The sequence below is a fragment of the Procambarus clarkii genome, chromosome 86, assembly GCF_040958095.1.
Source record: "Procambarus clarkii isolate CNS0578487 chromosome 86, FALCON_Pclarkii_2.0, whole genome shotgun sequence".
Classification (NCBI taxonomy): domain Eukaryota; kingdom Metazoa; phylum Arthropoda; class Malacostraca; order Decapoda; family Cambaridae; genus Procambarus; species Procambarus clarkii.
This window is the reverse complement of record NC_091235.1, coordinates 18,285,006-18,299,401: the sequence shown is the minus strand read 5'-3', so window position 1 is coordinate 18,299,401 and position 14,396 is coordinate 18,285,006. Positions and strand designations below refer to the sequence as shown.

The following is a 14,396-nucleotide window of genomic DNA, read 5'->3' as shown; positions in this document are numbered from 1 at the left end:
GGTGGCAGGTCTGACACATGTAGGGTGCAGGTGGCAGATATGACAGATGTGAATGACAGTCCAAAATTCAGGAGGGTGTGAAGATCATCCAGTCAACATGGGGGACAGAGGGGGGGGGCAGGAGGGTAGTTAATGGGTAATAATATTGGCCACACATATCACTTCCTGCCATTTACACTTGACAAACAATCCCCAGCACAACAATAGCCTACAAGGGGCTCCCCGGCCCACGTCACGCAGCTATTGTGGAGACCAACACCCACATTCCTCACAGTTTTAACACCTCACAAATACTAACTTGTCTGGCTTTATTGTGTGTGTGTGTGTGTGTGTGTGTGTGTGTGTGTGTGTGTGTGTGTGTGTGTGTGTGTGTGTGTACTCACCTAGTTGTGCTTGCGGGGGTTGAGCTCTGGCTCTTTGGTCCCGCCTCTCAACCGTCAATCAACAGGTGTACAGATTCCTGAGCCTATTGGGCTCTATCATATCTACACTTGAAACTGTGTATGGAGTCAGCCTCCACCACATCACTACCTAAACCTTCCTGTGTGTGTGTGTGTGTGTGTGTGTGTGTGTGTGTGTGTGTGTGTGTGTGTGTGTGTGTGTGTGTGTGTGTGTGTGTGTGTGTGTGTGTGTGTGTGTGTTTTGGTCCTTACTACTGAAGCCTGCTTGTTCTGGTTTCCCTTATGTAAAATAGCTTTACTATCCAGCTTTATATATATCCTCCTAAGTATTTTGTATGTTGTGATCATGTCTCCTCTTATTCCTCCCTCATATTGTGGTTGTATAGCCACTAATCCTCGTTCCTTCCAGTGCTGTTATATGTAGCTTTTCTTCACAGCTTTGTTCCTTAATTCTGGCATCAGTCTATCTGTATTCGCTGAGATCTCTCTACTTCCTCTTCGTACTTTACAAGGTGGTGTTCCATGCCGGGACTGCGAACATTGGTTCTGTAGAAATCCCACAGGTCGTACTCTTTCTCATTCGTACAGCTGTCTCCCTTCTGTGAGGTACTCTTGCATTATTTCTCCTCTTCTCACTCTAATTACTGTGTACGTTCAAGGACAGAATTCTAGTAATTATATGACTAGCTAGTTCTGCAGTTTGTTCATATAGTGTAGGACTGTGTTATTCTCCTCAGTTCCTGCCGACACCCACGTACAGGAACTGCCCACCTTAGCTAGGATGTTTACATAGGACAGGAGGGCGTGGCTCCAAGCTCTATATCACTACACTTGAATCTCAGGATACATAAATACATACCGGTACACTTGACACAGCTAGGAGTTTAAGTGAACAAGTTGCGTTCCCTCTTCGCTCCCACCCCCACTCTCTCCCACCTAACTGGGTTCCTCCCACCTATCTGTGCTAGCAGAGGCGGTGGGGATTAGCAGGGTGAGGTCGCCCCAGTGATCGGATATCCGCTATGTGCAGTACACGCCTAGCGGTTTTTGTCAACCACTCTCTCTCTCCACTATCCACATCTCCCCCCCACCACTCAACCCTCCCTTTCCCCTGCCCCTTACACCCCTCCTCCCTTTCCCACCTGCGCTGCTCACTACCCCCCTTACCCACGCATCCTCTTCCTCCCTCCCTATCACCCTATCTGAGCGGAAATGATCTGCCTTTTTGGCGTGTTCCGACCCCCGTAATCACCTGAATAATTAATTAAGAGCGGTAAGACAACACTATTTTCTACTTATGACGCTTTGTTATACTCATGTGCCTCTTTGTTATACTTTCCTGAGCGGTATACCCCTCATTATACTTCTGGGAGAAACGAACAACTTGAATATATCCACTAAAATGTATGCAGTGTATGGTGAGTGATATGACAGTATATTTGCTATGTTGCGATTACAAAAATTATGTTATACGCCTTGAAAATGATAACCATCGATAGTCAGCTCAATTTGATGGGAATGCTTAGTAATAGATCCGTTGACAGGACTGGATATAACATAGCTGAATATATTATCTTAGTATGACTGAATATACCAATGCCCATCGATATTAGGTATACAATAGAGATCAGGTATCACAACCTAATTTGGCTACGTCTCTTTCTGATATAACACCACCACAGCATACCTGCCAAACCCTCGCTGATATAACCACATGCAATATACCACAGTGACCACACAGTATACCAGGCTATTTGAGGTCTGATCAGGTCAGGTAGTGTGGGAATTTATGTACATTCGGAAGTAAGGGCTCATCTTGAGTTATCTTGAGATGATTTCGGGGCTTTAGTGTCCCCGCGGCCCGGTCCTCGACAAGGCCTCCACCCCCAGGAAGCAGCCCGTGACAGCTGACTAACACCCAGGTACCTATTTTACTGCTAGGTAACAGGGGCATAGGGTGAAAGAAACTCTGCCAATTGTTTCTCTCCGGCGCCCGGGATCGAACCCGGGACCACAGGGAAGGGGTTGGAAATAGGGGGGTGAGAATGGGAAATGGTGGGTGGGGGTGGGGGGGGGGGGGGTTTAGAGGGGAGATGGGTGACACCATCACACATGGGAGGGCATGACCACCCAGGCACAACATGGGAGATGTGTTAATACAGAAGTTAACAATCTATTTGTTTATCCTGGATGTTAAACTTTGTACACTGGACCCAGAGCTGCAGCAATACTTACAAGATACGAAAAATCTACTTGTTAATAAAGGCATGAGTCCTTTTACACATTGAAATGTTCTCAAGTGAAAGCCATTAGCTGAGGCCTGTGACTTCAGCTGAAACTTCAAAATCGTTTGAAAGTACATCCCTGTCTAACGATGTGTGTTTCAGTGTACTTTTGTATTCAAAACAATGGATTAAACATTTGAACGAAAAAAAAATACAATTCGCGTCACAAAACTGTAGCCAAGTGTATGGCGTGTATTAATCTCCGGTTTCAGCTCGATTATGACCAAATACGTAAATGACTGATTAGCAAGCATGTATATATAACAAGGTGGTTACCACACCGGCGCCGAGGGCTGTGATTGGCGACACGCACGACAGGACGACCAATTACACCACCTGAATACTGCCACGTCACATTGCATACTGAACCTGTACCCAGAATCCAGCTCTGTAATCATTTGTTGAACATTGTAACCTAATGGCTGTTACACTGTGTCCCTCCCCCTCTGCTTTCACTTACCCCCCCCCCCTCCCTCTTCACCCCTTCCCCCCCCCCCCCTTACACTCTCACGGTCACATTGCCTACACCCACACCCCCCCCTCCTCCTCTCACTCAAACCCACAAAGTATTCCGCCCACACCCCCAACCTACCACCCACACCCACGACTCCCACCCTCACACACACAGTAACCCCCACCCACACCTTCAAAATACACGTCATCACTCTGGCTGATATCATATGGGTGATAGCAGCAAGTGATTCTCAAAAGATAAGTGACATCATGGATGACAGGAACAAGGAATTCCCAACAGGTAGGGTGACATCACTGATGTTTAAAAGTGACCAAAACAATCGATGACATCACTGGTGATTTTGCTCCGTGGATCAATGCCTCCTCAGTTGACGGTTTGGTCTATGGGTTGAATCAATGTTATATTTGGTTAGTACACTGCTACATGCGGGTAGCCCTTTGTACAGTACTCAGGCGCCCTCTTGGGGGTGTTTATCAAGTTCCATCTTGAACGTCGCAAAATGTCGGCTACTTATGCCCAATATATTAAGTGGGAGGGAGCTGAAGCGTCTTGGCTCCCGCCCCCCCCCCTCTTGGTGTTTATAAAATTATGTTTAAACAGTATCTATTTTACCTTTACTTTTTGACAGGGCTAATTGGGAATTAAAAGTATCAACACAAGACAGATCACGAAAAAATGGGTATAAATTGGATAAGTTTAGATTTAGGAATGACCTGTGTAAATACTAGGTTGGTAACAGGGTTGTTGATTTGTGGAACCAATTACCACGTAACATAATAGGAAAAAAGATACCTTGATTGTTTCAAGCGTGGGTTGGACATGTATATGAGTAGGACTGAGAGGTTATAAATAGGAGCTGCCTCGTATGGGTCAGTAAGCCTTCTGCAGTTACCTTTATTCTTATGTTCTTATGTAATTTACACATTCACTCGCGCCTCTCGACCTGGTTAGGATGAGGGTAATTTACACATTCTCCTGCGGCTCTTGGCGTCGTAAGAAAGTATTCCAGTGTGCAGATTTGGAACCGGACTGCAAGACACAACAGGCAAAGAAGTCACCGGAGGAGGTGAGTGACACGAATCTCTTCTCTAAACACCGAAACAGACCATCACAAAGCTCTCCTACGCAGAGCCATCAAACGAGCAGTTCAGAGAGCGTGAATTGGCGGCACGCGTAGTTACCCGCCCAGACCTCTTATCACCGTCGCCTGTACGCCGCCACCAATTGTAGTTACGCAGAGTCAAGGCACAAAACCGCGCCTCCACCTGGCGTAACTCAAGACTTCGTTAACAGACTAAGACGCCACTTAAATCTTTTGCAAAGTTTTAGAGGCAAAACCATATATAACGAAAGCTTATATAATATTTCCTTGTATATATCGCCCGAGTATTTTGCAGCTGGAAGCCACATTTCGTGGTAACATATGTTCTGCGAGGCGAATACCATCGCCATTGTGAACTCTCTAACTCTTGATGGACTCTCTGGGCGGGGGCGACAGTTGAGAGGCGGGACCAAAGAGCCGAGGCTCAACCCCTCGCTCAACCACAACTATAGATGAGTACTTAGGCTCTAGTTAGCGACGCTAGATTCACGTTTTCAGTGTCTAATAAACGTTTTCAATGTTCAACGTTTCAACATGGATAACAATTTTCAATGTTAATTTATTTTTAATTTGTATTCAACGCTTGATAAATGTTTCAACTTGAATACAAGTTTTCAACATTTAATTAACTTTTTCTACATTTAATCAACGTTTTCTACATTTAATCAACGTTGAATAAATGTTAGATAAAATTATTAAACGCCTAATCAACGTATTCAACATTTAATCAATATTAAATTTACGCCATTCACTCTGATTCATCGTTACATCAACGTCACTTGCCTAAACGGACCCGAAGGAACGCGCACTAGTATTTACATTCATCAGAATCAAAACATGGCACAGGCTTTACTCACCCCGATAGATCCAAACTGTCAAAAAACGCCAGAATATCCTCGATATCCATGGTTGCAGGTGTGTGGGGTGAGCTGCCAGGTGTGTGCTGGGATCACAGGTGAGAGTAGACGTTGAAGCAGAGTTAAACAGAAGCATTAGTACCTCCGAGGAAAACCGAAGCACTTTTCCCGCTCAAAACGAAAGAAAATGTTGCCAAAGGCGGTTACGGCGGGAAAGTGGTATACCAAATTACACCGGCCATTATTCGATCCATGATTTTCATAATGTTTGACAATTTTCTCCACTCGTTTCGTGTTTTACTTGATTCTGTCATTACGGTTTAAATACCGCTTAAATGGCAGTTTGATGTTGTTAAGGAGAGTGTGTTGTGGTTGAGGCCTTTGACCGAGGCGAGACGTTGATACTACTGCAAAGTGTACACGTAAGGTTTACATTGAAGCTACATCATGAGTTTACACTCTCAGGCTACACTGGAAATATAAGATTTTATGCAGTGGGATCACACGGCAACAACTGTTTACATGGCTGGTGGTAATATTTAGTAGTTTGAAAACACACTGGGAGTTTGTACACGAATGACTGGTCCACCAGGAGAGGCACAGGGATAGCTGGCCACCTCAGGAGAGGCACAGGGGTGGCTGGCCCCCAGGAGAGGCACACAGCCAGCTGCCACAGTCTGACAAAACAAAGTGGCCAAATACCCATTGAAAATCCCGTGTGTCTAAGGCTTCCCCCGAAGGAATAAGAGTTTTCTCTTATTTTCGCTCTGTTTCAGTTTTATTGAGTCTTACACGCGCTCTCTCGCGTCTAAAGAAACGAGTCATTGTCTTAGCCACTAATTGAAATGTAAAAAACCTTGATGCCGATTACAAGTCTGACGAGTAGCGAAAGGGACACGAATACATATGTAAAAATGTTAGCGTAATATGTAAGGGCCACTCAGTAAGCAATACGATACACACACCTGAGGGCCCGTGACTGAGCTCACCTCACGTCTGCCCCTTCCACATGCGCTGTGATTTACAGGTGATTTACAGGATTTACAGGTTAATCTCAAGTGAGAGAGACATCCAAGAAGCTTAAAGCTTCTCGGATGGCCTCTAAGCTTAAGGAGAGGTGCCGGGGAGGGGAATGCCAGCTTGGTGTCCTCAAACAAATGCCATTCCAACTTATTTAACCAGGTTAGACATTTAAGAAGGCATGCATTACCGGAACTTAAGAGCAAGAGGGTTTCACAATACTACAGGCAACCTATGTAAGACCAATGTCTGAGTATGCAGCTCTGATATAGCAGAGGGGGCGCACCAAAAAAAAAAACACAACTAGCAAAGATATACAAGCTAAGATTTGTGATATACGCACTAAGACTTGTCCCCAACACTACAGTAATAATAATAATATTAATAACAGTCATAATAATTGATAAAATCAACGGGACCTCTTCTTCGGCGACTCGAGCCAAATTAATGCTATATATCACATTGGTGTGATTTCTCTCCGTGTTAGTAATATAATTAATATAATTAGTTGTAGTGGATCAGGACGTTAAGTGTCCGCTGGCAATGTTGGAGCGCATTCACGCGCCAGAATATTGCCAGCAAGAGGCTCGAGGCCGCCGACATTTCCGTTATTGTATTAAATGTCACTGTGTTGGCTTGACCTATTCCTGTATACCGTTCACTTTGAGAGATCCCCCGGCAAGGGATCATCAAGGATTTACGAAACCTGTACATCTTTGCTTAATCATGGCGGGTTTCTTTACATTTATCAGTTTAAGATCTTTTAAAATTTCACAACCCAAGGTTATTTTTGTTATAAACAGCCTCGTACCGTTTCGGAGCTCATAAAATATTTACGAAATGTAAACATCGCCGGCATGGTTAAGCAAAGATGAACAGGTTTCGCAAATGGGTAATGAATCTTGACCCGAAGCTGTTAACCTCGTAATACAACCAAAAGGGTCTGCTCCCATGTGTGGGGGGACCAAGAGAGACCCGCGCAGGCGAGGCTTCTCTCACAACCAAGTCTAGTCAGTCACGCTTTCACCTCGGAAAATGATTTTTGTTTCCAATTTGGTTCTGCAATCTTGTCTTTGGAGCTCCGCGATGATAATGTTGATGTGGGGGGGGGGGATGGTGGTGGGTGGGGTGGAGTTGATGGTGGTGGTGGTAGTTAGTAGTGGTGGTTGTGTTTGGTGGAGAGTTGGAATAGGGTGGTGGTAGTGGTGGTAGTTTTGGTTGGGGTGGTGGTAGTACTGGTGGAGGTGGTGGTGGTAGTAATGGTGGTGATGGCGGTAGTGGTGGAGAGTGCAGACGCATTTATCAAAACAAATAAAACATGTGATTGACAATACCAACAAATCACACCGCCAGAAGAGGCTACCAAACTAAACCAACAACTGGCAGGTATTGGTTTAATGTTCCACACATGTTCATCCACATGATGATGTACCTGTACGACGCAACACATGCGCATTGAACGAAAACAGACCCAATAAATCCCAGTAACCCAGTGTCCATAAATCCCACTAAACCAGCCCCAATGAATCCTAGTACCAGTTCCAATAAATCAAGCCGACTTTACAGACTAGCCGAGTACTCCATCAAATCAAAACATTGCAAAAAAACGGGAAGCGCGGTATGTGGCCCAAATATTTACTAGACACCTACACCCCTATGCCATTTGAGGACAGTTCGACGACCATTGGTCATGTGCGTGAAGGTATGCATAGGTAATAACCCACGATCATGACATCCCAACCTTTATCATAGGACAAATTGCCTGGATTACAATTCCCTGCATCATTCCCCAATATTAAATTACCTGTGTTCAACTCGTGTCGGATAAAGTAGACACTAGAAAAACACAAAGGTCAACAGGAAAACAAGTCCACTTTCTCTATTACAGGACTCTGTTTTTTTTTGCGAGTTTGTACTCTCCTGTTTGTAATTACGTGAACCAGCGAGTATGTGTGTACACACAAGACAAATATGACTTGTCCAAATATGGATAAGTCATATTTGAGAGTATGCAGAGTTGCTCGTAATATTCGACCCTCCATCGTGCCAATACTAAAATTCAACTGTCTTAAATCTACTAAAGACGAGTATCTTTATAGATACATTATAAACAGTATTGCGCTTCAGTCACCTCAGGGAGACTGAGAGTGTGCGAGGGCGTACATGTGAGTGTGGAGATTATAAATAACCTGCTGGATGTACAGAATAAATGGTTTAGAATCTCTTTTGTGTGGATACCACCGCAGGCCTCAGCATCCCCATCTCTGTTGTGAAGACTATATTGCTTCAAACATTCGGCTCTGATAAGAGAACTTAAAAACTCTTTTATATTGGTGCCTAAAAGTACCAATATAAAAAATGATGATGTATTTAGTTCTGAATCCTGTGTGTATATGGGCAGCACAAAACGTCCACCAGACTGTGCGACACAGTGGTTGCCAGGATCAGGTTGGGTTACCTGTGGCAGGTGGCTACAGGTGACGGATCTCCCAATCCTGAGCACTCCAGGTGCAAACTCTGTGAGCAGGAACTGGGGCATGATCTCGCACACTACATCCCTGAATGTCCAATCATTAGACCCTTCAGACCAGCGGGTATGAGGTACCTGGAGCTTTGTAATTTGAGCATTTTATTACCTCTCGTGTTCTTGAGGATATCCTGATAATGCTACCGAAGCTTGCCGGTACAGGCTGCTGCTCACATGACCCTGTATGACCAATCATCATGTAAGATGGAGACTTAATACCACATAGCTAGCACGTTCCAACCTATTTAACCCCTTTATGTAGCCTAGGGCAAGTATGACATAAAAAAAAGGTGTGTGGATGCATAACATACAACCTGTGAATGTGTTGTGCATAATACACTATACATCGTCCTGTACATTATACACATGTACATTGTGTATTTCCTATAAAGTGGGTTTTAACGAGCAGCTGGATAATCGCGTGCATATTTTGCGAGAGTTTTTATATATATATATATATATATATATATATATATGTGTGTGTGTGTGTGTGTGTGTGTGTGTGTGTGTGTGTGTGTGTGTGTGTGTGTGTGTGTGTGTGTGTGTGTGTGTCTGTGTGTGTAAGAGCTTTAATCACGTGTGTAAGTTATTGTGAGTGTCAGGTGAAAACCACAGGACAGTCAAGAGATATGATGGCCAAGGAACCTGTCTGGACATACATGGACCCCCTAGCGGTGGCCGGCGGCTAACACACGCTGTTGAACCACATTGAACGATCAGGCGAAGCAGGGCAGGGCAGGGCAGGGGAGCCCTATTCATATCCCTGATCGTCGGGATATCCAGTCTTGGCACCATTCACCCATCGACTCTTTCTCCGACGCTCTGAGTCATCATTCAATAAGGGTCGAACCCAAAATTACTGTGTGTGCTAACACGATAAGAGTACACCGCTACGCCAGTGTTGATGTTACGTGGCGGTCACGTCTCGTGCTTCCTAGAGGGAGGGAGGGACGAATGCAGGATTATTACAATTAATATACAAACGTTCAATATCCCGGATTTGAAGCGATCCTTTCCTCAAGATGCAACACTCCTGTCAACACAGGGCAACACTCCTGTCCAGAGAGAGTAACCTCTCCCTCACAACAAGGACCGTCTCACAAAAAACCGGTTTAAATAACCTGAAGCAAATCTGAGGCAAACAGGTGACTGGTGCGTGTTTTTACAGCTAATTCTGTTACGAATTGAAACTAACAATGGATATACAAAACAAGAGAGAGAGAGAGAGAGAGAGAGAGAGAGAGAGAGAGAGAGAGAGAGAGAGAGAGAGAGAGAGAGAGAGAGAGAGAGAGAGAGAGAGACAGAGAGGGGGGTGGGGGGTGGGGGTGGAGGTTGGAGGCACATATACGTACATACAAAGCGAAAGACACAGAATAGTAATCGATAATATTGCCTGGCGGAATATTTCACTATTGATAATAAGACGAGCCGTTGCGGCCACCAGGAGGTCCATAGTGTTACAGAGTATATGCAGGTGACATAGGTGGGAGGCGGGTGTGTATGCATGCTCTGGGACACTCTACACTCTCTTACGTCATCACCACCAGTATATCTTGGCTTTATACCCAGTCTTGGCCACGCTTTCTCAACACTGGCATATCCGTGCTTGTCCCTGTGCTTGTCCCCTGTGCTTGTCCCCTGTGCTTGTCACTTTCCCCTGTCGCTGTACACGTACCTGTCTCTGAACATATGCCAGCGCCTGCGCGTGTATCTTGAACAAATGAGCGCCGTTTTTACATAAACGAAAAGTAAACAAAACATTAATTGAAGTGTTGGAAAAGGTTAGAGTCATAAGCTAACCTCGAGACGGGGTCCAAGCTTGCCCCGAAACGGGTCTAACCTTGCCCCGAGACGGGACTAAGCTTTTCTCATGATGAGTCTAAACCTGCTCCCTATTAACAGTCAGCCAAAACTCACAGCCCATTTAGAATGTCAGCAATCATCATCACCAAACATCAGTCATCAAAACGATGAATTGTAACTTTCTAGAAAGTATAACGTAACATCATTTACAATTATACGATTAATTGGGTTTCTAAGGTTGGATATTAAGTTATAAAATATAATCCAGATATTAGGTAATCTGTGAGACGTACAACATCCTGGGCACATTTGTGTGTACTCTAGGGGGGGGGGGGTGTTGGGAGTACTGAAGTACATCCGGCCTAACCTGTGTGTACTTATATTTAGAGGTAAAGGGAGCCTTTCTTACCTACATATGGAGCAATTAAAGACAAAAAAAAAAGTAGAATGAAAGGCTGTTGGACACATACACACACACACACACACCCACCCACCCACCCACACACACACCCACACACACACACACACACACACACACACACACACACACACACACACACACACACACAAAGGTTCCAGCCTCCACCAGCCAGGGGTAGAGGGAACAACGGATGCTGCTGGTCTATCCCATCGATGAGCGACCTATCCCATCCGGGCGGTAACGGATGTACGCAATGTATCTACGCTCAGGTGGGGTGCGTAATGAGCACACTGGAGTACATCAGGGAGTGGGGGGGGGGGGGAAGGTGTACATTGTATGCGTCGCCTCTTTATTGATTCACAGTGGAACTGATGCACTCGTTTCCCCCTGTTTTGAGGGCCTTCCTGGGCGTGGTGCTCCCAGGACCTTTGTTATCACAACCATCACAGGAGGTATATATAAACCGAGGAATATATATATATGTATATATATGTATATATATATATATATATATATATATATATATATATATATATATATATATATATATATATATATATATATGATAGGTATGAGTAAAAAGAGTTTACTTCAGTCCGAAATATTTTTGTCCGGGACTAAAGTATGCTTGATGGCTGGTCAATAAGGTGTAAGGTGTTGTGGTGGCCTTAATAGTCAGCCTCACACTAATAACTGTCTCAACTAGCCACATGCTAGCTACAATAGTCGCACAGGTCATACTTGCCCTTCACCTTCTCCACCTTCGGCGTTATATCATGACTATTTGAGAACTTACAGACTTTAAGTTCCTTCGCTGGAAAGAATCTGTAGGGGCTTCTAATATACCGAAGACAACAGTCAATTAACTTATATACACAAAATTATATTTTGACGATGACAAATGGTAATATATAAACCAGCATAATATCAAACAGCAGGAAATAAGTCATTTACAGAATCAAGATAATGGGAGGTGACCCATTCTTTGGTGTAATGATATGAGACGTCAATTGGTAATTAGTTAAGGTAATAAACACTTGGATATGATAACAAGGAACTAGGATATTGATGGTTCCTAGTTATCTATACCAGAAGTGGGTTTGGAAGGGATAGGTAGTGGCAAAGAAGGATAGGGAGTGGGGCGGAGGAGGGATGGTGGAACTAAGAGGATCAAAACAACACCTACCTGCTGTAGGGGTCCAGATCGATGCTGTTGTAGTCCCTGTTGACAAAGGGTGAGTGGAAGAATTAGTACTACATCACACACCAGCATGCTCACACCTCGACACACATGGGCAAGGCTTATACACCACACAGGGTCACACCAGAGTAAATGTCATGCCAACCAAACCGGGATTGATGACAAATACTAAACTTATATATTTAAAACAATCTCTTACTTTTTCCCTATTATTGGTTCTAATTAATTTGTAATATCTTTTATTAAATATGTAAACAGGCATCGATGCAGTAAAAAGATAAGAGGTGTTTTCGAGAGGTGAGATGAGATGCTGTGAGGTGAGATGAGATGCTGTGAGTTGAGATGATGTGATGCGAGGTGAGATGAGATGCTGTGAGGCGAGATGAGATGCTGTGAGGCGAGATGATGTGATGCGAGGTGAGATGAGATGCTGTGAGGTGAGATGATGTGATGCGAGGTGAGATGAGATGCTGTGAGGTGAGATTAGCTGTTACCGGCCCTGCTGGGGCGCGACATGTCAAGCACGACTGCTCCTACCTACCGTCCACCCTTTGTTGCCAGTCTGGGCCACTCTTCATGCTATTTCCTCACCATGACGTGACCCATATGAGGAATGTGGGCGCGTCGGTCAACATCAACACATATATACACATACAATAAGAATTATCCGCGGGGAAATTATATTATTCCCGAACAGGTCAACAATCTCTGCCTGCAGCGAACATCTTGAGCGTTATATTGACTTTTTAAAGGCCTCAATTTAATACAGAATTCATCTTTACTTTCAAATGAGGAAACCTGGGGACTCGGCTAGCCATTTTTCACCGATGTTGAGGGGGAAGCTAAAGCCATCTCCTAGGAAAAACAGGACGACCCTAACCAGCCTACGTCCGTCCTGTACCTCAGACCAGTCTCCCTGCACAGTTGGGTGCATCTGGCCTCCACGCTTGGCCAGGCAATTCTCTTGTATTCTCTTGTATATCATTAAATGCATCTCTGCAACATCCACCCATCCCAGGTCAGTTTAATCATCTAGTTTACCACGACAAATAATACAACGAGTCATCATGAAATAATTCAACATTGATCAGTGATGAATATTGCTGCGGTTGGCGCCTAGATACAGGTGTTTCGGATCTACTGGGAAGCTGCTTTACTGTTGTGTTGTGATCCCTGGCACCAGACCTCAGGCTCGGCTCACACTTACTCAGGTGAGATTTGTCAGTGACATTGAGGATCACATTGGTACAGGATTAAAACACATACGATATATTATATATATATAAATATATATATATATATATATATATATATATATATATATATATATATATATATATATATATAGATAGTAGGGGATTAGAACACATAGGGATACATATATATATGGCAGTAAATCCTCGTCCTACATTTGATATAATTTTACTTTAAATACTTTAGTAAATTGCTTGAAATCAGAAACATGACATACACTCATGTTAATATATTAATACCAAGTATTATTTCTACTGATCAGTACAGACGCGAGCTTCCTCCCAAGCCACATTTACAGTACCAGAAATTCTACAGGTATATTTTTAAAGCCGACTATTAGTCAACAGTGAAAGTGTTTCAGCCGAATGCCTTATCTGAGATTGTACTGTGACTGCCACTTACGTACACACTGTGAATGTGCTGACAGTGAGCAACAAGTAAATGAGAATATACAATGGCCATTAAATGACTCTGAAACAAGTTCTAATTCTTTGTTTACGTGAAACCATGTTCAATAGTTTCTAAGCTTTCTCAAGTCAGGAAGAAGACAAAGTTTCTGCCTGAAACAACTTCTTTTACTAGAGTTAAGCAGTTATTTCAGTGTTTAGAATTCAATTAGCATTTACAACAATAACAAAGAAACGGGAGTTAAATACAACAGCTGTGGGGATTTTGTAGGAGCAACACTCATACACAAAAACATCAGAGTTCCCTCAAATTTATTCCCGGATTAGCAGAGTAGAGGTGGAGGATTAGCAGGGTAGGGGTGGAGGATTAGCAGGGTAGGGGTGGAGGATTAGCAGGGTAGGGGTGGAGGATTAGCAGGGTAGGGGTGGAGGATTAGCAGGGTAGAGGTGGAGGATTAGCAGGGTAGAGGTGGAGGATTAGCAGGGTAGAGGTGGAGGATTAGCAGGGTAGGGGTGGAGGATTAGCAGGGTAGGGGTGGAGGATTAGCAGGGTAGAGGTGGAGGATTAGCAGGGTAGGGGTGGAGGATTAGCAGGGTAGAGGTGGAGGATTAGCAGGGTAGAGGTGGAGGATTAGCAGGGTAG

At 44.1% G+C, this 14,396-nt stretch overlaps 1 protein-coding gene across 1 annotated transcript in view; it reads right to left on the bottom strand.

Moving 5' to 3' along the window:
* The window catches only part of LOC123767944 (uncharacterized), a 276,215-nt gene that overhangs the window by 98,994 nt on the left and 162,825 nt on the right, over positions 1-14,396 (bottom strand). The window contains exons 16-17 of the mRNA XM_069316973.1: positions 12,078-12,113; positions 11,613-11,728 (exon numbers count right to left, since the gene is read on the bottom strand). Coding sequence (XP_069173074.1) covers positions 11,613-11,728; positions 12,078-12,113 — 152 coding nt within the window. The remainder of the gene's footprint in view (positions 1-11,612; positions 11,729-12,077; positions 12,114-14,396) is intronic.